This window comes from Porites lutea, chromosome 4, assembly GCF_958299795.1.
Source record: "Porites lutea chromosome 4, jaPorLute2.1, whole genome shotgun sequence".
NCBI classification, from domain to species: Eukaryota; Metazoa; Cnidaria; class Anthozoa; order Scleractinia; family Poritidae; genus Porites; species Porites lutea.
In genome coordinates this window covers 27,379,207-27,406,894 of record NC_133204.1, presented here as the reverse complement: position 1 = coordinate 27,406,894, position 27,688 = coordinate 27,379,207, and the positions used below count along the sequence as shown (strand labels likewise).

The 27,688-nt window shown below is 38.0% G+C and overlaps 3 protein-coding genes across 3 annotated transcripts; 1 reads left to right on the top strand and 2 right to left on the bottom strand.

Moving 5' to 3' along the window:
* The first annotated feature begins 919 nt into the window (after nucleotides 1–919).
* On the top strand, nucleotides 920–7,932 carry LOC140935227 (cochlin-like). The gene is made up of 6 exons (XM_073384766.1): nucleotides 920–1,004; nucleotides 1,565–1,687; nucleotides 3,152–3,321; nucleotides 5,330–5,513; nucleotides 6,501–6,704; nucleotides 7,666–7,932. The coding sequence occupies exons 2-6, from the start codon at nucleotides 1,651–1,653 to the stop codon at nucleotides 7,836–7,838; spliced, it is 768 nt and encodes a 255-aa protein (XP_073240867.1). The 5' UTR covers nucleotides 920–1,004; nucleotides 1,565–1,650; the 3' UTR covers nucleotides 7,839–7,932.
* Nucleotides 7,933–9,284: 1,352 nt separating this feature from the next.
* Nucleotides 9,285–17,913, bottom strand: LOC140933160 (galactosylgalactosylxylosylprotein 3-beta-glucuronosyltransferase 3-like). Its single transcript, XM_073382675.1, has 4 exons — nucleotides 17,757–17,913; nucleotides 12,057–12,589; nucleotides 10,378–10,668; nucleotides 9,285–9,679 (listed from the first exon to the last, which is right to left on the bottom strand). Exons 1-4 carry the CDS (start codon nucleotides 17,854–17,856, stop codon nucleotides 9,584–9,586), a joined length of 1,020 nt encoding a protein of 339 aa, XP_073238776.1. The 5' UTR covers nucleotides 17,857–17,913; the 3' UTR covers nucleotides 9,285–9,583.
* Nucleotides 17,914–19,973: 2,060 nt separating this feature from the next.
* Nucleotides 19,974–27,580, bottom strand: LOC140933161 (ubiquitin-like domain-containing CTD phosphatase 1). Its single transcript, XM_073382676.1, has 10 exons — nucleotides 27,375–27,580; nucleotides 26,339–26,430; nucleotides 25,791–25,882; nucleotides 25,175–25,290; nucleotides 24,528–24,626; nucleotides 24,145–24,182; nucleotides 23,595–23,693; nucleotides 22,452–22,565; nucleotides 22,066–22,193; nucleotides 19,974–20,397 (listed from the first exon to the last, which is right to left on the bottom strand). Exons 1-10 carry the CDS (start codon nucleotides 27,547–27,549, stop codon nucleotides 20,385–20,387), a joined length of 966 nt encoding a protein of 321 aa, XP_073238777.1. The 5' UTR covers nucleotides 27,550–27,580; the 3' UTR covers nucleotides 19,974–20,384.
* Between the last annotated feature and the right edge of the window lie 108 nt (nucleotides 27,581–27,688).

Here is a 27,688-nt window from a genome sequence, read left to right as displayed (position 1 = left end):
CGAAGGGACGTCAAGTTCAGAGACAAGATGACCCACTCAAAAACCTCATTCCTTCACACACGAAAGGAGAAATTCTTAACTTAGTCAGAACATTCCTAAACAGTCATAGAACGCACAAAGAATGACCTGAAAATACATGGTGGTGGAGATGGGGGTTGTCCTTGGTCAATAACCAACTAAGAAATGTTGCATATGATCTGTTTTCGTGCATGGTTCAAGAAGGCACACTTTTGATCTTTAATCTTTTAGATAAAGTTTTCATTAGGAAATATTATTTATCTTCTTTGATACTTATTAATAAACAGTCAAAATGTTCCAGAACTTAGAAAGCTTTCTACAACGACATATATCCGTATATATGTCAAATCAATCAGATACAATTGTCAGAAATTAATCATGCTTCACCTTTCATATTTTAAGTATTGTTTATTGGCTTATATTTTACTTTCTCCGCATAGGAGTTATATCAATATGTCAATTTCTGTTGATTTATGACAAAACCTTAGCCAGGCCCTTACACACTGCCTTCTGCTAAAGTAGCATTTTCTCATTATTGCCTTAAATCTTTGAATAATGTCAGAAATTGCTATAATAGATAACACCAAATTTGTTCATTTTTGCACACACTGGGCCAGTTTACCGGGCTTTTAACCAGAATTTTGCTGTATGAGAATATGGATTACATTGACTGTATTTAAAATTGACTGCATTAGCCTGCGAGAGCATCCGGTTTTTTCGGCTCCAGTTACTAGTTACACCCGCCGAGAACCGGAAATACGTCTGCAGTTCGCAGGCTAAGACTGATGGGCAGTGAATTAACATCTAGGCAAGCCCAATTTTAATTGGTCAGGAAACTGTGGTTCCCGTTTGGGAATTCCCCAGAGCTTCCGTCACCCATTCCGCTGGAAAAGGGTAACGCAGGCTCTCGGACCAGACTGATTTGATTGTGAATGAATGTTTCTTCTTGTTAGGTGCAGTTGGAAACGTCCAGCAAAATATAACAAGTAAGCCATTGATAATTATGAATTAGTCATTGTTCAAGGAATATTAGATTCTTAGGCTTTGTTCTTAATCATAGGCTTTGTTCTTAATCATAGCTTAATCATAACGGATAGCGCTTCTGTCCAGACATAAAGAACGGCCGCGCTGTGCCGATTTCGAGAGCTGAGTGTCACATATCCGATAGGTTTTGATGTGTCGCACTTAAGTGTAGTGTGAACAGGTTTTCGGACGGTAGCGGAAGTGAATAAGTGGGAAGGAGGACTGGACCCCACTGACACGGAAGAGAATTTAACCTTCTCGGATCTTCTCGGCCAACCGTTCGACGGGTCTGAACGACTTGTTCCAGTTCTGTGCTGTTGCTGTTCGTACTATATTATATATATAGGGACTTTCCCTTGTTAAGGGAAAAACGGAGGCAAAATGTTATAGATTATTCTAGAAGCGGTTTTTTTTTGTTATATAGTATGCCTTGACTTGACATTCGAGGTAAATTTGGGGAATATAGTGCAGGTGCAGGCATGAAGCCTGCATGATCTCACCAATCTTGTCTTGTCTCTATCAGATACTGAATGTAAGGATGATGAGAACTACGAGGCGTACTGTAAAGAGTACAGACTAAATGACTTTTGTAACTCGTACCCATATGGAATGCACAGGCACTGCGCCCTCACTTGTGGATTTTGCAGTTAGTAGATACTAGTTTATTTACATAGATACAGCGATGCTGAAGGCTGCTGTTTGTTTTGGTTTTAAAACCTTTCAATGAATTCTTGTCGTCCTGACATGCAACGAAACATTCGTCGAGCAAGGGGATTCTGTTGTGGGCCGGTAATGTAATTTTTGTTAGTTTTTTTCCTTTTTTTATTTCTGGGTCTTAAAGAGTGGCAAGAACAGCGAGAAGGATACTACAACTACGTGTATCGCAGGACCTCGCTCCTGTTGTTATCGCTGTGTTAGTTCTTCCGTCCCGACTGACTACGCTGAGCTTCGAGAATGCGCGGTGTAGTGCGTAATGAAATAGTGGCACAACTATTTTTTTTAAAGAATGAAGATAATGATGTGAACTGCGGAATAAATACAAACTGAAATGACGATATGATCGTCGCAGTTGTTATGGCGGAGCTCTCTCGCGCACGAAGCGGGAGCAGCGGGGCACCATGGGTAAGAAAATTGGGTGACCTATGCATCCGTGGAATTTTGGTAGTCACGTGACCCTACGCCCGCTCGACTGTCCGTCCGCACCACAGGCATACCAATGTAAAATAACTCAGTCATCATACAGGCGTGGCAACTTAAGGTTATTTTGGCGGGAAATCGCATAGCCAGCCGCGTCTTGCGACACAGAGACAACTTAAGAGTCAATAAAACGAAAGCGGAAACCGGAAATTGTTTCTGTATCCGTGTTGTCTAAAGTATTAAGCTTACATTAATTGTCGTGTCCACAAATTTGGAATACAGAGGAAGAGAGAGACAGAGAAACGACTAGCCAGCGAAGCTCAACGAGAAAAAGAGCGAGAAACAGCTAGAGCGAGAGATAGAAGACAAAGGAGACATTTTTTTGTTGGAAGCACAACATGAAGTAGCGGCAGGAGGAAAACAAGAAATGCTAGCCGCCACCAAGGTGAAAATGAGCGGCAGTGAAAAAAAATGAACAAGAACACGTACGATATTTCCTCCATAAAACGAGTAACCAGGAAGTTTCACGTTGTGGTCGTGCAAAACAACGGCAAAGAATGTACAAAAAAGTGCGCTGCACGTGCAAAATTGCTTTTTGCTATAAATTTAGACCTATTATTTTTTTTCACCGTTCTCATTTCCTTCGTCGCTTAGCATTACACGATTATATATCTTGTTTGAGAAAACTGTAAATATCACCGAGAGCTTCGCTTTTAGCCCTGGCTAAATCTATATATTAGCAATTTAAGGCAATGAGATTCAAATCCCTGGCCTCTGCCTTTATGCGACGCAGTACTCTACCAACTCTACCAAATTTAAATGAAGATATGATCGTCGCAGTATCCATGGCCATTTTATGTAATTATATTTCCGCAGTTGAAATTATCGGCATTTTCTTTCCATGCTGTCGGTAGGACAAGAAGCGAGTTAGTAACTATGTAAAATTAACTGGTTTGCATTTTTGTTTTTCTAGAATGTAAGGCCAAGATAGATATCGGGTTTTTGGTGGACAGCTCTGCAAGCATCGAGAAAGCTGGAAAAGGAAACTATAAAAAGTGCCTGGACTTCATACAAAATGCGATCAATGGTTCATTCATATCCGAGGAATTCACTCACGTTGGACTTGTGTTGTACTCAGCAAGGGTTTGTATAGACTTTGTGGCTAATTCATTCCTTTTTTTATAAATCAAAGTGTGTAAATGGTTAGACAACCCAACAGATTATGCTAGATCGCGCTTTAACTTTTGCCAATATATTTTTTTAAAAGTATTTTTGCGAATAAATATATAGAAATGTTGGTCTAGTAGAGGACGTAGATGCTGATTTCTCATGCTAAGCACCGCCCTGTTCCCCTCCTCGATCAGCTTCAAGGAGCCACCTTCTCCGCTTCTGTAAATAATATTAGAGTTGTTCTCGACTCGACGCTTTCACTTGACAAGCACGTCAAGTCTCCAGATGGCGAAGATCCTTGTCCACGCATTTGTTACCTCAAAGCTTGATAATTGCAACTTTTTGCCTTATGGTCTCCCCAAGAACTTATTACAGCGTCTGCAATATGTTTTGAATTCTGCACTGCTAGGCTTGTCAACATGTCAAGAAAATCAGATTACGTTACGCCACTGATTTTTCAGTAACATTGGCTGCCTGTTGAGCAGCAAGCTGAATTTAAAGTGCTCCTTTTTACATATAAGGCGATGCAAGGCTTGGCTCCTCAGTTAAAACTAAGTGATCTCCTAGAGCCTTACTCTCCATTGCATAGTTTGCGATCTGCTTCGAAACTGTTGCTTAATTCACCCTCATTTAATATTAGAACTTGCGGATATAGATCCTTTTGGGTTTGCGCACCAAGACTTTCAAAGCGTCCTTTTTTTCCTGGTTGGTTATACCATAGACTGTGGTTGTACGCGAAGACTTCGTCGCTCGCTCGGTCTTTGCGCCACCTCATGCATTGAAGCTCGCTTCGCTAACTTTGAAGGACTTATGAGAGGTCGACCTGTAGCAAGTCTAACCAGGACTGCTTTTTTACATAAAATCAAGCTCTTCAGTTGACATTTTTAAGAAAAGACTAAAGACATATATTTTAAGAAAGCTCTGAATTGAATCATTTGTTTATTTTAGTGACTGTGGACTTTTGCGATCACTATTTTTAGATGGTTTTACTTTTTTAGATTTTAAGTGGTTTGTAAAGCGCCTTTGGATGCCTACAGAAAAGGCGCTTTATAAATTTTTTATAATAAAAATAATAGTAATTATTATTATTGTGATTATTACTATTAAGACAAAAGGGAGCACGTGCGTACTTGAAGAAAAATGCCCAACATATGCAAACAACAACAAAATAGAAACCCACAACAAAGAAATATTAGACAGAAAGGAAATAAGCAATTGCTCAATGAATGTGCAAACACCCATGCAACTCTAATTCAAATAATGTCAAATTGTCTTTCAAAACAAAAGCTTTGCCACACTTTGACGCTCACATGAAGGTCATAAGTCGTACTAACTGGTGAATACAGAACACGGTCCTAGACGACCAAAGAAATCAACTTCTCACCACACTGATGACACTAGTAAAATGATCCTTAATTAAGCTAACAAAAGACACAATCTTGACTTACAATTTAACCATCATTTGATAAAGCGCTACCCTGTTTCCCAGCACTTGGGCCTTGATCTTCACACAATATACGGACACTTTTGGCTGAAGTCGGTTGAAAATTGTCAGTAAAGTCTTTCGTAAACCGCATCAGAAACACCTAAATCATGAAGAAAACTAGAATTATTTACTGACAGTACAAATTTCTTCAGGGTTTGAGGCGTTTATCCTCTTTTATAAAATAACTAAGATAGTGCGCGCGTTCTGATTGGTTAAAAACCTGTGGTTTATTGTGCTGGTAAACTCTGTTTTACTTAAAGTTATTTTATAAAAGCAATAGATCACACTTTCTATGGTTTTACAGGTGTGATAACCCACTTAGGATAATGGGAGAACACTCGAAAAGCTAGTAAATCACTCGCCTTCGGCTCGTAATTTACAACCTTTTCTCGTGTTCTCCCAACATCCCGAGTGGGTTATCACGCCGGTAAACCCATAGAAAGTGTGGTCTATTGCTTAAATAAATTCTTTTCTAAACAAATTGTTTTTCTCCAGGTCGAAACAGTCTATGACTTCAAAAAGTTCTATGATCCAGAGGCAATGATGAATGCAACAGCAGGGGCTAAGTATTTAAGGGGAAGCACCAAAACTGGAAAAGCTTTAAAATACACCAAGACCGAGCTGTTTGACAAGTCAAGTCGCAAAGGGGTCCCAAAAGTGCTTATTGTGCTAACAGATGGTAAAAATGCTCATTTAATAGTGCACATTTACAGGAGCCCATCAAATGGATCCATTTGATGGGCTCTTGACTGAGCTATAGAGCGTTCTGTACATGACTTCAAGTCCGCCATATTGGTGTTCAAAAACCAGCCTCGCGTCCCTAACGTGATATTAGGCTGATTTAGCAACAGAACGGGAACGTCAGTTGACAACGGCGAGCGCAAATCAAACAACTGGCTTGACCAATGGCAGAGCGGCAAATTGGGCACCGGAAGTCGTGTTTAGTCCTTTCCGTGCGCTTTCCCGTCGTCAACTGACGTTCCCGTCCTGTTGCTAAATCAGCCTATTGGAAAAAGGGAAGACCCTGGGCCCTTTTGCCATTAGCTATTAAAATAATACACCTTTTCTGCACCACCACTAATTTTGCAAGTCAAATTAAATCAAATTCAGTTAGTTTAAATTAGCGACTATCAATGCAATAATGAAGTCCTTTTTCAATACGCGTCCATCCTGAATATCAGGGGCACCCAACGAGAATATAGTTCAAAACCACTTAAACACAGCGTTATTAAATGTATTTTAGTATTTAAAAGGTAGAGATAGGCATATTTTTATCCCCTAAAAATTTTTTATCTGTTCGGATTTCCTAGCTGAAAGTCTAGTGATCCGAAAGTTATAGGGATCAAAACTTACCTTTTCGAAAATTTTAGCCAGAAAATAGGCTCCCGAAAATTCTAGGTGAGCTTTTTAGGGTAAAAATTAGTTTAAAATGGGCGAGTATACCATTTTTTATTTGTTCGAAAATCGCTAGGAGAGGCATGCAAGCAAGAAATTTTACAACAAATGTTCCGAAAATTCTAGATCTCAAATCGTCTTCCGAACAGATATTTTTCCGACAATTGTCGTTGGGTGCCCCTGGAATATGTTTGGTCTTAACACAGCCACCGTGTCCAAAATATTCCCTATATGTTTGTTTAATTCATGTTTTTGTTTTCATGTTTTTCAGGCAAGTCAAAAGATGCGGTTAAAGGTCCAGCAGACCAGCTTAAGGCGGCAAACATCACAGTTTTTGCAATAGGGGTCGGGCGGAAATATGACATTGCCCAGTTGATAGATATTGCCAGTAAACCTGACAGGAAATACGCATTAACAGCAGACTTTAACAACCTTAAGGATCTATACACGAGCATCAGAGATGACGCATGCAGAGGTATTTCAAAGTGCAACTGTTGACCGTGATTGCATTTAAATGGGTTAGGTCAAACTATTTTTCAGCTTTTCAGTTTAAAAATGTAAAACGCGTTCTCGCATCAACTGAATTACAAAAATGATGGTCCCGTTTTTTTTTTTATTTAAGACTACAGTTAGGCACTGAAACTGTTCCCTATCATTTTTTGGTAAGGAATGGCAAGGATGAAAATAGATTGAAACTTGAAAAAGTCGGTCCAGCTTTTCAAGTTTTAATGCTTGGCCTGCAAAAATCACCCCCGAAAAATATTATGGTTAATGCTCCCTGATGAAATTTGTTTGATATATTCTTCATGTCTCTATAGAACATTGGTAAGGACTCTAAGTATGGACAGTTCAGCAGAGAATTGAGGCTTAAACAATAATATCCACGTGGCATAGCTCCCCTTGAAGTATTTAAAATTGTAGTCTTTTAGCCTATGTCGAATAATTCAAAAGGTACAGATAGGAAATCATACACAACATATCGTGATGTCGTGTTCGTAAATGTGGCAATATTTCCCTGTTTAAGTACCCTAAATGCACACAGCTCTCCTTGAAAATGCAATTTTGTTTCAGAAAAAAAAAACTTTCTTGTGTTTAGTATACCATCGAGCGACAGAGTTGGTTGGTCATCACTAGGGTCGAAGAAAAAAAATAAGGAAAGAATGGGTTGGTCGGTAGGGTTGTACAGAAAAAAAAAAAAAGAAAAGAAAAATAGAAAAAAATGAGGAGGGTTCGAGGTATTTCAAGGCAATTTCACGAAACAGTACCTAAAAATACTATTTTTCCTTTTTTTTTTTAATAATATGGCGTGGCCCCATATCAATCACTTTTAAATACTCCACTACAACAGTTACGGTCGTCGACAATTTAAAATTTATCTTTAACAGAATCTTAGTCTTCCTGAACATTCATTAATGTACATACTATTTCTTTATCAGTGAATTCGACTCTAAAAGCTTCTGACATACCGGCAAACCATCTGCCACACCACAGCGTTTCTACAAGTCCAACAGCGTACGGAGCTCAAGGTAGCAACGAAATGACACAACAAGTTACTATCCTAAAGGCTAGGACTCATGTAGAACGTATTCCCCAGAGTCAGCAGGTATAGAAGAAGGATAAAGAAGAAGAAAAATAAATATTGGGATAAAACTATACCAATGAAATAACTTTATGGCTTAATAAAGACGACTAACGCAGTATGAATGAACAATAATTTACTCTAGTCTCTTGGTGAAAAGGAATTCCCAAGGAATGTGATGGAAATTAAAGACAAGTTTCAATCGAACATATGACTTCTATAGAAAGTCACGATTTCATGTTTCTTTCCCTGTGTATTTTGCCTTTTTAGCTAAAGTGAGCCCAACACGTTAATGTCCATACTTCGACGAATGAACCTGTATTAAACGGCATTGATAGCGGAGCTCTCGCTCGCGCGAAGTGCGCGCAGCGGAGCCCCCAGGGAAATTTGGTTATCCAGGCATCCAAGGAATCTTGGTTGGGACACAATCGTCTGTACGTAAGCGGATGTGAAATGGCACACTTACTAGCTGGAGTCCAAGACATATACTATCTGTCTTTAACTTAGTAATGGACATCATCATCATCATCATAATAATAATAATAATAATAATAATAATAACAATAATAATAATAATAATAATAATAATAATAATAATAATTTTCAAAACTTTTAAGGCGCAAATATCTATATCAATATATTTCAATGCGCCAAATCCATGTTATGTTCAATTGACAGCTGTCAAAAAGGTATCCGCTGATCAGTATCACATGACTGTATCGCAGGCTCAGGTTTAAAGCTCATTGAAGTTTTTCAAAGTCATCCGCTGACCAATTTTTGTTTTTCATGTGATCGCGATTTGATCAATTTGATCAGCGCTAACAGGGTTACAATGAAAAATTATACAACAAAGGGTTTTGCGCCAATCAGAAACGGAAACTATTTTGAATAAATCAAATGGATAATAATCGTAATTACCTGTAATTGCTAGATGCCACCACAGCACAGTGCTACCCTTTTTACAAATGCATATGGGATGGGGTAGGGTTGGACTTGAACCCTACCACAGTCATAGCTTTAGCTCTGAAAACAGCTTTATTTTCAGGCCATAGCAATGGCAGTCTTCTCATCAAGTTGATGACAGGGTGTTAAGTTATTTATTTATTTATTCACTTTTTGCAATGTAACAATGTCTATCACAATGTGAATATTGAAGCTCACTTCGAATATTACACAACATACATTGTGGTCTCGATCGTTTAAATTATAACACGTTTGCACAAAAAAAGAGAGACGTTTTCCTGCGCAATTTCCCACAATTTATTAATCATTTCTTCTTGAACCATGTTTATTAATTTTGAAACCATCTAATATATCTTTTTTATATCTTTTTAGTCATATCAATAGTTTTAAAATAGTTTTAGTTTTGCTAATTCAAAAAACAACAACAACCACAACAAACAAAAAGCGAAACATATGTTAGGGGTGAAGCAAGCACTGGGTTGCGACAAAAGAATGATGTATTGGTTGCGAGAGTAACCAAATGATGATGATGATGATGATAAGATGTTGCGGTGTACAGAGTATCGTTCAGAATCTTTTCTAGTCCTATTTATTATGTTATACCGTGATCATAGCATTGAAGATATCACTGTTTAAAACATTGTTTTTGTTATTCAAATATGTAACGAGTGAAACAAAAGAATTTTTTGTTACAAAAACCAATGCGCTCTTGGTTGACACATTAATATCAGTAGATTACGTCTGCGTGAGTATAGCATTGGCCGTGGCGAAAGGTAGAAAGGTCTATAAAAATCATAAGGAGAACACCAACTTTACACTTCCATTGGCGGAGATTCGCGTCCTATTTTGTTTAATTTATCTTCTTGCTTCATTTTGGGGTCCCCAGTTTGAGTGTGCCACACAAGAATCTAGGTGTAAAAAAAAAGGAATGCAAGAGAATCGCATTCACCTTATAGATCAAAGGATCTAGTTGGGAAATCGCGTTTGTCTTTGCGAAAACCAGTCCATTTGCCGAAACAAAGGTCGCGAAAACCTGAAACTGGTATAAAATTTGGGGTGGAAAATGGAATTTGATTTTCTGGTTGAAAAACTGGGGAAGATTAAAACGGGCTACGCTCAGGTTAGCTTGAACGAAAAGGTGTCCCGTCACTTTACTGCAAAGACGTTTTACTACATAAATGAATAGGGACATTTTAAGGACAAGAAAAACCAACGACTTTGAATAAATGAAAACGGTTTACGAGATACGTGGCCTGAGAAAACAGCCGATATTTCACAACCCCACCACTGCTTTCTCCGCGAAATTCCATACTAATGACACGTCATTACCCTCCAGACCTGGGTAGTGCTTCTGATTGGTTGAAGCAAAATTTCAAGCAATTAAAATCACTACCCAGATCTGGGTAGTGACACGCTATCAGTATGGAATTTCTGCGCTCGTTTGTAAGACGTAATTTCGAGGTGAAACTAGTGGTGATGTCGCGATATGTCGGCTGTTTTCTAAGGCTACGAGATATGACCATTTTAAGAGCATTCGACCTTTGTTCCCGAAGGCTAATAATTTAAATAATAAAGAAAAATATAATAAGTAAGAACAAAGGAATACCTGTTTACAGTTATTTGCCAAAGGCTCGAACTCTTCTCTTGTTGCCAGTTTGCTTACAATAGAGGACTCTAGGTATCCTCTGCTTGCAAAGGTATCCATCACCGCACTTGGATTATCAATAATGAGCTGAACATTGATAGCAAATCCTGCCATATCAACCGGCATAGGACGTTCAGGTTTCCAGAGAGTGTAAAACTTAATAACAGAGCCATCTTTGCAGATTGGTCCTTCCCATTTTAATCCTCCCACCAGACCAACTGGCCAAACAGAAACTTTCTTTGTATAACGCATCTTAAATTTAGAGAAGACAATCGGTTACTGATTTTGTTTTTCTTTTGTTGTTGTTGTCGTTGTGGTTTTTGTTTTATATTTGTTTTTTGTAACACTAGTAATAACTAAAGGTCAAAGAGTGCGGGAGACATCTTTGGCAGGTCACAACGCTTCTGCTGTATGCTTAGCGTAAATGTCATCTGATAGAAGGTCCAAAAGCGTGTGATCAGATTGCGTTCTACGCACTCCATTCATTCTTAGTGAAACTTCAATGTAGGTGCCGCGCATGCTTCATAGCAAACTAGAGATTAGGCATCTCTGGTCACCCGTGACAATAGGGCCATTTATAAGAGGAAAAATAAGAGATAAGACCCGAACTGTACCATCTATACGAGCATGTCTTATCTAAGACGAGAACCGCTCGAATAAATGGTTCGCGTCTTATTTCTGTTCTTGACTCGTTTTCATGTGAATGTTGCCCGTAGCAACGGCAATCCAAGGTGGCGCGCCAAAAATTAACGCATGCGTACTATGCGTTCGCGTCTTATGTAAGACGCGAAGGTCATTTATACGAAGTTTTTCTCGTCTTAGCTAAGACGCGTCTTATCTAAGAACAGGTGTTAAAGGCTGTTCTAAAATAAGACGCGTCTTAGCTAAGCCGCGTCTTATTTTAGACGAAATGTGCCGTTTATACGGAAAGTTCGCGTTTTATTTAAGACGCGTCCTATGTAAGACGCGTCTTATTTTTCCTCGTATAAATGGCCCTAATGTGTCAGTCCAAACAAGACAAATATAAAACCCAGCTGTTATGTTAAAGAGATTACTTTTATAAAGGGAAGATATATAAAGGTATTTTTTTTCTTTTTTTAAATATCACAACCTAATTTCTGATTTTTTAATTATAGAGATTGTGAAATTTTATCAAATTGAGGACGAAAAAAGTGTATCATTTGTCCCTGTTTTGGCGTTACAATCTGGATTAATTTCTGTTTGTCAGGATGATTTTTAACAATTAATGTCCAGGGGTAGATCATCATAACGTAATATTCTTATACCGTCATTCGGATTGTGCTAAGCTTTCGTGTTTGCCTAGTCCCTGTAAGGAGTTTTCCCAGGCCCTCTCGGTCAATTCACTTCGGTGATGCTTTGGCCGCGCGAAAAAATGAGGCCTTGGGGACTAGACAACTTTCGTAGGACGGTAAACTGGCCAATACAGACCCAAATTACAAAGACCTCGTGATTCTAGGACTCCCTTATGACCTTTATGCAAAAGAAATTAACTGACCCATTAGCAAAATGTGCATCTTAGTTCATTGTTTCTCAGATGATCTTTTATTGCCCGCAGCATGTCTGTTAGCAGCATTATACTTACCAGTTGTAACCTCTAGTTCAATTACAGTATTGCTTACCTGTTCAAATATTCTCAAATCATATGTGTTATCATCATCCCCAAAATAAACAACCCCCCTTGAACCACTTTTAAAATTATCGCGTATCCATTTGAGGCCCAAATTTCTCTGCTCAACTCCTCTAGCTTTCAGCCATCTTGGGTCACCTTCTTTTGTTATAAGTTCTTTAGGAGTTCGTACAGCCAGATGTGTATATGATAATCCACAGTTTTCTAAAAAGCGTGTAACAAGATCTGTTTTCTGAACGGAGTCTTCAACTAATATCCATTGAAGTTTAGGAACATGTAGCAATGTTTGTGATAATCTTGTCAAGTCAGCCTTTTGTGTAAGTCTTTTGTAAGTGGGAGTAATAAAATAAATTGTGGGCATTTGGCTATCATTGTCATCATATATGCTGTCAAAGGTTTTAATTCCAAGAAGTTTAAGTCTCCTATTGACTTTCTTCTCTTTTTCATCAAGAATAAGCTCTCTTCTCTTTAAACTTTGATGGACAAAGTCAATCCTTTTCATCATGTGTCTTGTTTTACTTGAATCTGTGAAAAATAAAGTTCAAAATGAAGTTAAATATACAAACATTGCTAAATGTAATCGTTAAAAGAGTTACCTTGAATGGTTATAGTCCAGCCAATCTATACATTTTTGAAGGTCAACATCAAACTTATGGCTTATGATTTTAATACAAAGTAGTGCACTAAAATGTTTCTCACATTCAAAAGTTAGAAAAGCAGCGTCAAAAGGTCAAGACGACGACATTTCCATGTTCAACTAACGTCAGGGAAAGTATGCAACGACGACGGGGACGGCAACGAAAACGTCACTCGGAGCTGAATTTACACCGTTTCAATTTGTCAAATGTGGCGAATTTTTCTGCAGTTATAATCCTAAATGACTTTATCCAAGATCAGAAACAGGAAAAAGAAAACCGCTGTCTTGTGTTCACGTCCTTCAGTTTCACGTCATGGTCGTGTAAGGACGCCGGCAAAGGAATGAACAAAAAAGCGTGGTGCACGTGCAGAACTGTTGTTTTGCTCATTTGCCGTTCTCGTTGCCGTTGCCGATGCCGTTGCTTAAGCTCCGTAATACCAAGTCAAAAAAAAAAACACCGTTTGTTGCACACTATAAATACTAATTAAAAACAAACAATGCTTAATTAGTATGAAGTGTCAAGAATGTTAATTCAAACAAAGAGTTTTACACGAGCGGAGTCGGCCTGGGTGTTTAAGCCTGATTGGTTTCTGTAAATCAGACTTCATTCGTTTGGCTTTTGCGAATAATCAGTGAAATTGGCTTTCTTTGGGGTTACCTAATTGCCGATGAGCAGCCACAAGGTGTTACCGATAGCGGAATTTTTATGTTCAACTATTCAACATCGATCAAACTTATTCCAACAATAAATATTGGGTGCGCCTCTCTAGCAACATACATGTACATGTACTAAAAATCCACAAAGATCCGTGTGGTGGGACATGTCAAAAGTTTTTTTAGGCGAAGCCAAAAACAGATTTGTGATCTCAGATCACATGGATTCTTCACTACCAAAACAAGGGAAGATTCGAAAAAGGATCATTTACAATGACAACGGAATGACTTAGTGCTCTTCGGGATTAGAAAAATAGAGGAAAAAAACAACAACAAACTGCATGATCCTCGCGGTGAAGACAAGATGGAAAAGCAACATAAACTACGTATGAATATACGAAATGTATATATTTCGGTTCGAAACACAAACGTTTGTCGAATAGAAAACACCTTAGAATAGTAAAGTTATAAGAATTTAAAACTGAAGGCCATGAACTTTTTTATTTATTTACTTGGAAAATAAACCGGCGTAAGCAGACACTACATACGTACAAAAAACAATGACAAGTAAGGGTTTAAAAACAGTCTACGAATTTAAAGATATGACAAACAAGGAATGATATGTAACTAATGGCCCAAAGTTAAGGCGCCACCAACATGGGTTCAGTTAGAATGTCATTCATACATGTACGGGATCTGTTGTGTACCATTTTTGTTCAAAAAACCGCTTGTCACAAAAACTTTTTTCAAATCCTTTCCCAAAAACCGCTCAGATTGTGAATCTCAAAAATCCTGATTTGCAGTTGATGCGAAGAATCCACCCTGAGTGTGGATTTTATGGATTCATGATCCGTTTTTGGATTTACCTCCTCGCCCCCCCCCCCCCCCCTCCCCCCCGCCCAAAAAAAGCAACATCGGTATTGGGATTCGGAAAACCGGATATGGATTTTTCCCCAAAAAAACACTCTGTTAGTTTAATAGGCGTTAATTATTTTAAGCTTTAAACAAAGGACGCTAGTTAAAATCACACGTTCAGACGAAAAATGCTCTTAATGTGTTAGCTTGTTTTATGGAAAACTTAACGAAAGGAAGGGATACCAAAGAAGGTTGTGCTTGAGTCGCAAGGAAAAGCTACAAATCGCAGTCTTCCATTTCATGTATTGTGACCATGCAATGTATAGCCTGCGGGCAAGCTCTCCATTTGAGGGATATCGTGAAAAGTAGACGCGCGAGAGGCACGCGAGAGGAGACGCGAAAGCGGGGGGTGCGGGGAGAAAGGATTTCCTCGTCCTCTCGCGTATTCGCCGTTCGCTCGTGTGTTCTTGCGCGGCTCGCTTCACTCACCCAAATAAAAGAGCTTGCTCGCAGGCTATGCAATGTATGAACACAATTACTTCACAAAACATTTAAACTAGGTTTAGGTGGCGTTTTCCATTTTTATTTACGTCTTTTTACTTAATTCAAACGATTCAATCATATAACACAATTTTGTAAACTTTCCTTTTTATGGCCACCCATATTTTCATTCTACGTCTGGTGACCATCTTATACCGTAAAATTAATGACCTAACAGATGCCCACTCAAAAATAGACCCCTCTTATCTATGCTGTTAAAATTGTATTAGGACCTGTTCACAAAGTCAAGGAGAGAGGGTTACCCTCATGCTAGGGTTACCCTCACAAGCAGGTTAAAGGTAGCCTGGGTTTATAAGCAAATTTCACAGGTAGGGTTACCCTATCACCCGGGTCAACTTAACCATCTTTACTGACATGTTCCGTCATGCGTGACATTCCTTGTAACACCCAAGATTTGAAATAAGACTTGAAGTTCTCCATGGAAAACTTGTTAAATTCACAAAAAAAGGGAAAATATTATCATCGTATACAGAAAATACCTTATCTTGTTCAGATGTTTATAATTTGGCTCAGAAATTGGATCATTCCATTAAAATTGTCAGAATTAATGGTCACGCAAGAAGGAGGAAGGTTGTCCCAGGTAGGCAAGTTATCCCTAGTAGAGGGGTAACCCTCTTGCTAGGGAAACCCAAGCACTCAGGTAGGGTTACCCTAGTGCTGGGGTAGCCCTCCTTCCTTGTAAACAGGGCCTTAGAACCTTCTCTCTAATAAACGCCCCATCTAATAGACGCCTCCTACGAGAATTACTCTTAAATAATAGGAAATAGCAAAAAGGAGCAAAACATTCAATTTGTTCAGTTTATTGCTTGATTGGCAGGGGTTTGCACATTGTAGATCTTGTTTAATGTCAAGTTCAAAGCAAGGATAGACCAGTGATAGCAATGCAATAACCATAAGCAAGGATCAGATTCTGACATCAAAGTTAAGAAGTGAAAGAGCGATATGGATCTCTATACAGCCTAGACGTATCAATTGATGGAATGGGTATTCCGCTATTTTTAAACTCTCTTGCTTTTTTTTTCAAAATTAAATTCAGGTTCAGGTTCAGGTTCAGGTTCAAGTTAACCTGAATTTAATTTTAACCCATAACATAAACACCTCTGTCTTTTAAAAGCCTCCTATCCATTAAATGCCCCCCTCTGGATGCTTAAAATTAAATGGATGCCCTGGGCATTTACAAGGCCATTTACAGTAATTGTAGGCTACCGAGGGGTACAACAACGCTAAGCTTGGAGCACTGATTTTTATCTCAAGACAAATCACACCCAGTCATATAATTCAAAATGTTTGGCAATACGTGACATTTTTGCTCACATTTTGCATGTTCTACAGTATACTACTCTTGGAACTTGGTAGAGACCAGGGGCGCTTTCCATTTAGGGAAAAAACCCGGAAATTTCGGTGGGAGCAAAAGTGGAATTTCCAATTGGTAAAAAGTTGTTCCATTTGGTCTTAAACCCCGGTACGTCGCGGTGCCCTACCGTGGACCTGGAACTGGTACAAATTACGAGAAACGTAAATGGAACACGACATTCCGTTCGGAAATTCCAACCGGGAAAACAGGACCACCTTTTTAGATTTTCCACTTTTTCTGGGAATTTTCCAGTGGGACGAGCCGACGAAACGTGTTCCATTTACCGCCGAAATTTTGACTAAATGGAAAGCGCCCCAGGAATGACCTAGCCAAGAACGCCTGAGGACTAGGCTGGATACAGACCTTCGAAACAAAAAGCCGCCATCTTTTATCCTACGGTGCATTTTGTTTTAAGTAGAACCCAGACTACTATTCGGCAAGAGAGTGCCTAGCGCTTTTTGCTTGTTCATTTTTGAAATATTTGACTTTGGCAATTCTTCATTTTTTTCAAGACTTTTAGCACTTTTTGGTACGATACAAATAAAATAAAAATATCATGTATTCCTCAGAGAGTGATCACTTTACTTATCCAGAGGACTAGTGGGAAAGAAAACTACTCTTTTTCAGAATTTTTTACCCGTTTTGGACGAGTGGACAACTGTTAAGTTCGAGCACTGTAAATCAAATGCTGGACACCCTGGACTTCAAAGGTTCATATAAGCACTGAGCTCCCTTCATTTGTTTTCTTAGAGCACAGCCTTGTATTATGATGCATACATGTAACTTATGTAAGCCCCAGCCACTGTCAACTAATTGGACAAGTCTGCCAAGCAAGGAGTCAAACCCTGGCTGGACCATTACTCAGGCAATTAAAATAACTTTAAATGGTCAGACTTCTTGGCCTTCTCAGATATTGTGTTGTCTCATAAACTATAAGCCCTACACCATTGTAAACAAGGAAAATTCTGTGGGACATTGAAGTACCCAAAAACTGTTCAAAGGGAGTACGGGATCATTACTGGCATGTGGTTATGGGAGCTTGTGGACACAGTAGTACAGTATGTGGATACAGTACAATAAGTAGTCTGGCTGGATTAGTTTTAAGGGCTCTTCTTAGAATAAACCTAAATATAATATCTTTCATCATTGCCTTTCCCGGGGACTTAATCCTGGGATATACCAGAGAGGTTATATTTAGGTTGAGACAAAAGACTGCTAAAACCGTGGGGCAGAGACCTCAGAACTTATATCTGGTTATCTACTGGGTGCTGAAACCTTCACTCACTCACTCAATAATCAAAATATTAATTACACAAGATCAGTAGAAGACACTTATTTAAGATTACTACTGTTATCTCCCGTTAATATAGCCATATGTGAAATATAACGGAGAAATATTATCCTTAAATACCTGAAATTCCATGATACGTATGTAAAAACCCTTGAGTAAGATTTTTCTCAATCTACTTGAAATGATTCCTATACAAAGATTCCTATGCCACCCATGGATATTTAGCTTAATTTTTATACAAGAGTTTTGCCTACCGAAATGAAATGGGCTTGACACGTCATTCGCGAAAGACATCAGACATCCCAGTACGTTTACCAAGAGCAATTAGGTTTCAACTTACCGTTGCTACACTGATTTGCCATCCATAACAATCCAAAAAAAGTAAGGGTTATTGAGAGAATCAAAAGATTCATGGGACTAAAAATTCTCGTTCTCAGCATGGTTAAGTCTCGAGTTGGCTAAAAGTTACGATGAATGGCATAAAATATTGAAACGCTCTCGCCATATTGGTTTTGTCAGTTTTTACAAGGCCACTCAAGAACCGAGAAAGACTAGAGGTGAGTCATTCCCAGTCTCTCTTCGTTAACTTTTCGCGGTCTACAATCCTGCAAAGCAAAGCTCAAAGCAAAGCTGTACGATTTCTCCTCTGTTGGAACGATGGTTTGGCCTTTAATAATGGGAGCAGCTCGAGTTTATGCTCCCTATATCGTTTTACCGGTTGCAGTGGTAGTGGGGAGTGTCGGCTATTTCATCGAATCTCGAGTCCGGAAAAATGACAAGTGGAATAAAGAAAAACCCAGCACTCTCCAAGAACGAACATTGAGACAACTTGAGGCGCTGGAGGATCCAACAAAAGTACAGAGTTTAAAATACAAGGAAGGGATTCCAACGACTATGTTTGAAAGAAACCAAGGATACAAAACTGGTTTTACGGGAAGGTCACTTGAGCTTGGAGAAACGTCCGGTGAAAAGAACACCCAATCTTGATTTATATTTTGTTAAAGATATTTGATCGACTGCAATCGGTTGCCTGGGGGTAAAAAGCTTGCAATTATTCAAAAAAGGACGCATTCAAGTAGGGTTTATGGAGTTTTTATGGGGAAGTGAAGCAATACAGTTGGGTAATTATTGCGAAAAAGTCCTTCATACTTACTGTATATTGAATCATTTTGCTTCCTTACTAACGCGTAAGACTGGAGACTAGTAATTTCCCTGCTCTTGCACAGAATAAAACAATATGCGCTGCTTCTCAAATTGCCTTGTATGGGGGCAACAACAAAACAAGAGTCAGGAATGGAAGAAGCAACCATGAAACAGCTAGCATTCTCTCAGGATTCATTGTTATGCTGGCAAGCCGTGCAAGTGAGTGTGGCAAACACATGAGGGAGGAGACAGGTTTGCTTTACTTGCTTGCATAACATACCCGCCGTGCAACAAATCCTGGAGACTAGAGACTGCCAGCAGCCTATAAAAGCACCATTGGAGAAACAACAATGAGACAGCTCAGCTAGATTCAAGAGAACATGAGATCATGAGAAAAGTGGCAGTTGAGGTTAAAGTAAAGTGTTTTCGACTGACTTTTTCGACGGGAAATCGAGAATATAAGACTGGTTAAGAACAATAGGCCAGTGTTTGCACATCTCCAACATGACCAATGCATGCAGCAACCTCAATGATTTTTCTCATACATCATCAAAAAAAAAAAAAAAACAAGAACAGTATGAGATATCTGGGAATGAGCCAAGTGTAGGGGTAGATACTGTCTTGGATTCACAGACAATTTTCTTTGGAAACAGGTAACCTGGTAATTTCTAAGGAAGCATATGACAAGTGCTTCAAAGTACAAGAGGAAAGGAGTACTCAGAGGATGCAAATGGCCTATTCTGCCCTTTCCCCTTCCATTTTGAAGCTGTGTTATGTAGCTGAGAGAGTTCCATGTTACTTGTTCATGTAGCCGGTCACTTCACCTTGCTGGTACCCTTTATCCTTGGTATGCTACTTCTAGCCTCCCATGCAAACGCCTTATGACGTCTCCATGGGAGGCTTAAGACGGAGTCCATCAGGAAATTGAGTAATTTTAATTTTCAGTGGACCAAAACCCTGTACCAGAATAATATTTAAAGAATATTGCATTCTTTGTTACATTTTACATTTTTCAAGGACTAAAGATTTAATTAGTTGTCTGTAATAACACCAAAGGAAATTTCTCATGGAAGTCCGAGAAAATGAATGTCAAATTTCACAAGAATTGTGAAAACACAGGTAAAATTCTGAAAATTTTATGTGTAAGGTGTAGTTTTGTGAAATTTGACATTCATTTTCTTGGGCTCCCATAACTACTTTTCTTTGGTGTTATTAAGAACAACTAACTACATCTTTAGTCCTTGAAAAATGAGAAAAAGAATGCAATATTCTTTAATTTATTCTGGTAAAAGGTTTTTGTCCACTGAAAATTAAAATTACTCAATTTCCTAGTGGATTCCATCTTAGTTAAAATATACCAGGTGATAAGCTGTTATTAAAAACACGTCACAAACAATGCTTCATAATGCCTCAGTTTTACTGAAAATATTTTATTGTGTAACAAAGTGATAAAGCTACACATTTAAATTGCTCCAACATAAATAATAATGTACATGCTCCTATATACAAACTAATTCACTGCACTCATAAAAAAATTTGTCAATTATTATTTTCTTGGAGCCTCATTAAAAATGGATAATAATCATAATAATTGATTGAGCAAGAAGAATGAGGCATTGAGGAAGCTATCTCATTCAGGCAACAACGGACATGGTGAAGACAGTGGCTCGGCTAAGAAAACTCAGACTCATCTGTACATTCAACTGATGTGATTCTTCAAATATGTACTTTGTACAACTAATGCTGGAAAGTGAATGCACGACCTGTGTTTTCATGTTGTAGGGAAATCAACCATTTCTTGCAATTTTTGCAATGGTCCATGTGATTATGCTTTGTAGCTGAAAGAAATGAGAGAAAATGGAAATTTAACTATTTTATCAATGACTGTTATTTTGACTGTTACTATCTAACTCTCCTTCTAATCATGTAAACTAACAGAAGTATCCGTGTAATAGGCACGTTCATCCTCGGAGACCCAGGGGCAGATAGTGGGGGCGAGGGAAAGTCCAAACAGGCGAAAAATATGGCACGAAGAAAAGTAAAGAACGGTGAGAAGAGCCCCTGGGGACAATGTCTTACCAAACCAGTTCCAAACGGTCGCCGCCATTTTGGCTTCTGATTGGTACCAGAAAAACACAAAGTTTTCTGGCACCAATCAGAAGCCGGAACGGCAGCGACCGTTTGGAACTGGTTTGGTAAGACATTATCCCCAGGGGCTCTTCTCACCGTTCTTTACTTTTCTTCATGCCATATTTTTCCGCCCGTTTAGACTTTTTCTCGCCCTCACTATCTGCCCCTGGATCTCCGAGGATGAGGCACGTTAAATTGACTGTAAAGTAACACAATTTCACTGGATTCCAATGCAATGTAAGCATCAGGATTCCACAATGTATACACTGTAGCCTACTAATACAGCCACCTCTGCTCACTCCTCGCTGCTTGGGACCTTTCATAGTAGTGATGTCTACAACTCAACAACAGAAATACCACACTGGTGAAGTAAGTCAGTGTCTACATAAGGTATATTTTCCACAGATATTGACTGTTTTGCCGTAAATTCAGGGCATTTTCTTTAGGCCACGAGCGAAGCGAGGTTATAATTTTGTCGCCCGGTTCACGCGAGGACCGCAAGCAGAGTGTGATTTTGCTGTGGTCATAAATCTTTCTAATGGTTTGGTATGTGCAGTTACCTAGCAACAAAATCATAAACAAATCCTAAAGGACGTCATCATGCATTTTGGGTTTCCAGGCAACATGGCCACCAACTAGGGCTTATTTTATTCATCCTTTGCTTACTGTACGTTGGCAAATCGCCTGGTGAAACGCAAAGTATTTCTGAGGCAAATAACAGTGGGCTGCAAACACAACAGTGCCTGATTGGACAAGTGGCTGGAAATTCTTGCCGTGGAAGATTTAACACCGAAAGAACAGTGACCTGAACTTCAGTGAGAGCAGCAAAGAAGATGACTAGTGCATTCATCAAGCAGCCTATATAAATCCCAAGAGTGGATAAACACGAATATAGTGCTAATCGTTTTGAAATACTCTTTTATGCTACATATGTACTTTTCCTCACGTGTATCTTTGAATTATTCATGATACATGCAGGTCCACAAGATTCAAACAGTGTGAATGGCAGAGAAAAATACTTCAAGACTATTAATTTTACATGACAAAATAATGCAGTGGTCACATGGCCCAGTGATATGAGGCCTCACTTTTTGCGTTCCAAGGAGGAAGTTGGGGTGCAGGTTCAAAACCCTGCGGGGCTAATTCCAGTTTTTGTTTCTTTCATTGTATTTTTACCCTTTAGCTTGTTTCTGTTTATTCTCACCACTGACCCTTTTTAGCTTTTGATCACGTATTTCTTGTATAAATATTAAAAGCCAACGAATTATTAAAAATGGCATTATAATTTAAATACATGTATGTATTTTTTTCTGATTGTTGCAGATCTAGAATATGTGGTATTACAAAATCTAAAATAGTTACTACCAAGTACAAACCTTTCCCAGTACTTGTGATTTAAATTGCTGAAATCATTGAGTTGTGCAATGTTCTCCAGGTACTTGGCAAGTTTCAACAACTCCTTGTCTTTGTGCCTGTTTTTATGGGCTTCTCGAAAAGGTCTGATCTACAAAAAGAAAATGACCTCTGCAAAATAATCTCTGAGAAAGGAGGACAGCAATCCTAACTAAAGATTTCCCACTTTCCACATTTGGGTGGTGACACACCATCAGCATGGAATTTCCGCACTTGTTAAATGTTCCTCAGACATGATTTCCTATGGCCCTACATACATGTAACAAATTCAGGCTTTAATTCTGTGCTGATATATTAATTGATCAAGTCATCAGAGTGTTCAAGTGGACACAAAATTACAGATGTCTACCTTCAAACCATTTTGAGGATTCATGAGAAAGTTCCTTCTGAGATCATCAAACATGATTGTGTTTTTACTGTTATATTCCTCAAATTTTCCCCAAATAACACCAAGTGGTTTGGTCTGCAAGAAATTAAGGTTGACTTAATGATAAGATTATTATGGCCAATTAATAGCCTAAGGTCACTCTCTTAATCACTCAGTACTTGAAAATTAAATCTAACTAATGACAGACCAGCCAAGTCTCCCAGTCTCATGGTGAGTTGCGAAGATCTCACAGCAAACTGGTATGATCCTTATTTGAATTTAAAATAAATAAATAATATAATGATGATAAAATTAGTTTTAAAAATACAGAAAATGTGTTGACATTCATAAAATTATCTTTGTTATGTGAATTCTAAAATACGTACTCAATACTGTAAATATGGCAATTGATAAACTGACAAAACCTCCAGGAATTATGTATTTGTTTTATACCATATATGGTCATGGTTGATCACCTGACAAGGTTGGCATCATTCTCCCTGTACAATAATGAGCATAGGTAAAATCTGCATCCTTCAAGGAAAAATAAATTGTAGACACTAAGAACATTTCCCTCTAGTATTTTTAAAGATCTTTAGGCCATGGATGCAAGTAACATTCATTTCTGTGATTATGACAAATCTCCAGGTTTCTTAATTTAGGTGATCTCCAGGTTTTTGAGTCATCTCCTCCAGGTTTTTTATGTTTTTAGGTTGACAGGTCTTTAATGATATACAGCTCCACTTATTCTTCTTGAAAACCACAATAGTTTACTGACCACTCCCCCAGGGTGCAATTATTATTGGTTTGCTTGTCAGTGATCACAGCTGCTGTCAATTTAATGATGCTTGTGAATGGTCACCTGAACCACAGTCATCAGTAGATGACTGATGATGTTGATAAATAACTTAATTAATGAGGTTATTACAAAATTACATTGCATAATCAAAGAAAAATATAACAACAAAGTCATTATCGCCATGAATGCAGTTCTATTCAAAACATTTATTTGCATTAATGAACTTCAACAATTAGTTACATATTGTGCAGTATACAAGAAAAAAAAGTCATACAGAAATTTTAGAAATTAAAGGCACTGCATTCAAATTTCCTGAAGTAAATTACCTCAATAAGACCATACTTTGAAGACAAGACAGTGATCATGGCTCCACTGTCTAGTAGAAAGCATATCTTGTAATTTGGATTGTCTAAAATACCCAGCTCCTACAGGAAAACAACAAAAGCTTAAAATAGGCAAACTTGAAATCATTAGCGAGCCTACGCAACAGAACAGCAGAAAGAAGAGGATGGCAATCAGTGTGTGCAAACATAACAGGGCTACTACTTGCCTCTTTGTCGTAAACTTTACTTAACATTAATGTGTTCTCCTTTCTTGATCTGCTGTCCTGTTTGCATGAGTTCACTATATTATACAGGGCTGATGGAAGTGACACTAAGAAGTGTGGAATTGAACAACTAGGGAGTTGACTTTTGGTTATCTATTTTACCTCCAATTCCTATGAAAACAGCTGGGGTTATGTTCAAAGTAGCCAGAGGAGATCCCTGGCCCCCAGATTTTTTATAGTGAAAGCCCTAATATGATTTAAATATTGCACATTTAAAATACAGGTAATGGACATTTTATTAAACTTATGTGTGAAAGAAATTTTCTTACTTTCATTTTAGCGTCAATCCATTTCATACTGGTGGCAGCTAATAACAGTAAATAATAAAATAATAATAAACAACATGCAGTTCTGCTTTAATAATTGAGATATTAACAAAAAAATAATTATTAATTAAAATGCAGCTCTACATTTAATAGAATGAAACAAATTGGACTGGGAAGCTAAGGAGCACACTCATAAACACACCCATCTACGCACACATCTACATGTCCCAGAAAATTATTCATGGACGTTGATTATAAATAATATTATTTTCATTGCATATTTTCTCAAAACTAAATGAAACTAAGTGTAACCTTCTGAGCATTTTGAAACAGTCACTAAGCTTGATTGAGTAGAGCTAGCAATTCCTCTTTTTTAATATACTTACACCATATAGCAATGTCATAATGCTCATAAGATGCAGTGAGAAAATCATGAAGGTAGGGTCTCATTAACTCAAATCCAGTCTCAGCAACTGATCTATGATCTAGAATATATTGGTAAGAGTTACCTTTAATGCATTGTAATACATACATTGCACATTTAAGATCAAGGAGATTTTAAAACACTTTTAATATGAAATTTTCCACCAGTTAAATTAAGCATTCATTTTAATTAAAGTAAGTTATTGTTGTTGTTGTTTTGTTTTTTTTTTTCCTTTTTTTTTCTTTTTTGGGGAACAATGATTTTTAAGTTATAGCGATGTTCTTTAGTGGAAAGCATTAAATTAATGCCACTCCACTGTCACCTATTATAATTATATAAAATTTAAGATTTTAAGGTGCATTTCGTCCTATTTTCATTTTGTTTTCCTTAAAATTAGCCAGGGTCATGTACAAACTTAGAAGCCCAGGAAATCACCGGGTTTTTTTTACTGTTGTGTACCTTATAATCAATTTCCATCAATTCCGCGGTCATTGCCAGTATCATGGACACCACGGATAAAGGTTAAGTTGGGGAGATTTCATTACTTAACACGTCGATCTATACACCTCACTTTAAACGAGACATAACTTGCGCCATGCAGTTTCATACCAAAAATTGTATAGTCCACATCAAGAACAAGCAGTTTTTTCCCAGCTCTTGGGGGATTGCGAACTGCCACTTTATAGTCTGATATTCTTTTGTTGATCTTTGCCAGATTTTCATCTCTGTAAACAAACGAGTACGAAATTGATGATTCACATAGCACATAGTAGCCCATACACATAGTAAGTAACAAATGTGACTCTTGACTACTATCAACAATATTTACTAGTGTGCATGGTGGATGTAGAAAATTCAGAATGCCAAGGAGGCTTCATTGGGACCATAAAAAAGTAGGAAGAACAGTGCGGATAATATATTAAATTTTTTGCTGATCAATATAATTTTACACAAGCAGTGGTATAGACCTCTTTCATAATGACAGCCTGTTAATATATTATTTTATACGTATGATAATAATTAGCCTTTCTGATCTTGTTAGCATATGCAATAAATAATAAAAGAATTCTTAATTAATTTCAAACAAGACCAGGAAGGTTCATTTGCATACATTTTTTAAATCATAAATAAATGGGCCTATTTATAAAAGAGGTATATCTTTTGAGGTTTAAATGCATAGAGATTGGCCATCATTTCAGGTATCAGTAGTTAACTGTCCATGTACCTATTTTCTATTTGAATCTCCTCTTCTTCAATGTCAAAGTCATTTACAACTTCACTGTTTTTAAGTTCCTCAGATGGAGAAATTACTTCTGCCTGAAAATTGAGATTTCACCATAAGCCACTTACTATACTAGCTTGAAGATAGCTAGCACCATCCACTGGATAAATCGCTATCCAGACCTGTGGATAATGCAATTGGTTTCCTTAATACCCATCCACTGGTTAGTGATTTATCCAGGTGCATAGTGCCATCCAGTGTTTGAACAATAATATTGGGGCCTGATGTGTTAGGAGAAATATATTATTGTAGTCTATAAGTACAATGATTTAAAGTTGGAACTGAGATCTTCCATGGCTCTACATGTACACTTGGCTTATAACTGTTATAACATACCATGAGGGCCTGCTTTCATCCTAGGTTCTTTTTTGTGCATGTTAAGACTTCAGACAAGAATGCTGTAGTTCAATTTTCTAAGTTCACTTTAAGCAAACATTGTCTTTAGACCAATAATTAATTTGTTATATTGTACACAGTTATATACTCCTTACCAAGTTCTCTTCCCTTGTTCCCATCATCATAATCTTTGTATTGGGCTTCAAATTTAAGGCACTTAGGCGAACATCATCATTGGGACTTTTGCCTGATCAGGAGAGAAACAGCAACCAAACACACAAACTCAAACAGGTAGAGGCAGATCTAGGGGAGGGGTCACAGCGTTAGGGTGCCAGTCAGGGTGAGCAGCAAAGCCTCAAGGGGAATGTGGTATCTGCTACAGTGCACGGCATCATCTGCGCGAATGTACAAAATTATAGACCTATCCTTTTTAGCTTGTATGTTTTTTCTTCTTTTTTTTTTTCAATGTAGGTCTCACTGGAAAACAACAAATTCTTGGTTTTCACCCTTATGACAAAACAGCCAAGTCGATCCATGGCCATTACATAGTCGCGACAGAATTCAAGAGCAGGCAAGATGAATCAATTCTAGTACTCTGACTGGCTACCAATGTCTGTTCGCGATTTCCTGCATTGGTCCCATAAGAAAAAGTCAAGATATAACCACATAATACACCATTTACTGGCCTAGCCTGTTTGGTCAAGATGACTGGATATTGGCATTGTTCCTTTTTCACACCTTATTGACCTTGCCTTAGTCGAAAAGAATGCTAAAAAGAACTTAGCTGATATGCAGCCATTCTGACCTCACACTTGGTCAATATATGCATGCCATACTGTTTTTGCAGACTTGGCATAAAAGAAATGGTTTTGTACCCAATGTTGGGGAAATTTTTGTTTGTTTGCTTCTTTTATTTTTATTTATTTATTTATTTTATTTATGTATTTTGATTTTTTTTAAACATGCATATGGCCCAGTCACATCACATGAAAACCAACAACTGAAATTTATGTGACTGCCAGACTCTCATGAAAGCTTTTCTTGTTTAGCAGATGCTATAAAGTATTTGAGTAACAAGTATAAAAACTGTTCATAAACAAACTCTTTGTCTACAAAACAAATTTAACGTCATTACCGTAAAAAATATCGCGCGGACTAGTTTAAACTGTCCAAACTACTTCTTAAATATACCTTTGAATTTCAAACCCAAAAGCTTCTGTCTCTCAGGTAAAACCCCAGTTTTTTCTTTTATCAGGTCTTTGAGGTACCTCACAGTTTCGGACGGTGATAAATGCTCGATCGGATACTCTTTGCCACTCCATTTGACGATGACACAAATGTCACTCGCCTCCTCGCTTGCCGCCATGTTGTTTATCACTGTCCGCGAGAGACTGGGGAAAGTTATTCCCTCACCTTCCACGCAACGGTACGCAACGAAAAACACGCGCGCAAATAGAATGATCCACAGTTCAGTGCCGTTTCGAAATCCATACAGCCGGCCTGGT

Bases quoted from the DNA above. Each gene is read 5' to 3' on its own strand.
- LOC140935227 (XM_073384766.1), top strand. From the start codon at position 1,651: ATGCACAGGCACTGCGCCCTCACTTGTGGATTTTGCA. The intron at 5,514-6,500 runs GTAAAAATGCTC...CATGTTTTTCAG, and splicing joins GCTTATTGTGCTAACAGATG to GCAAGTCAAAAGATGCGGTT. The intron at 6,705-7,665 runs GTATTTCAAAGT...TTTCTTTATCAG, and splicing joins CAGAGATGACGCATGCAGAG to TGAATTCGACTCTAAAAGCT.
- LOC140933160 (XM_073382675.1), bottom strand. From the start codon at position 17,856: ATGCTGAGAACGAGAATTTTTAGTCCCATGAATCTTTTGATTCTCTCA. The intron at 12,590-17,756 runs GTAAGTTGAAAC...TATTTTTCACAG, and splicing joins GGCAAATCAGTGTAGCAACG to ATTCAAGTAAAACAAGACAC. The intron at 9,680-10,377 runs GTATTCCTTTGT...TTTTACACCTAG, and splicing joins TGGCAAATAACTGTAAACAG to ATTCTTGTGTGGCACACTCA.
- LOC140933161 (XM_073382676.1), bottom strand. From the start codon at position 27,549: ATGGCGGCAAGCGAGGAGGCGAGTGACATTTGTGTCATCGTCAAATGG. The intron at 24,627-25,174 runs GTATGAAACTGC...AATATATTCTAG, and splicing joins TGTGGACTATACAATTTTTG to ATCATAGATCAGTTGCTGAG. The intron at 22,566-23,594 runs GTAATTTACTTC...AATTTCTTGCAG, and splicing joins CAAAGTATGGTCTTATTGAG to ACCAAACCACTTGGTGTTAT.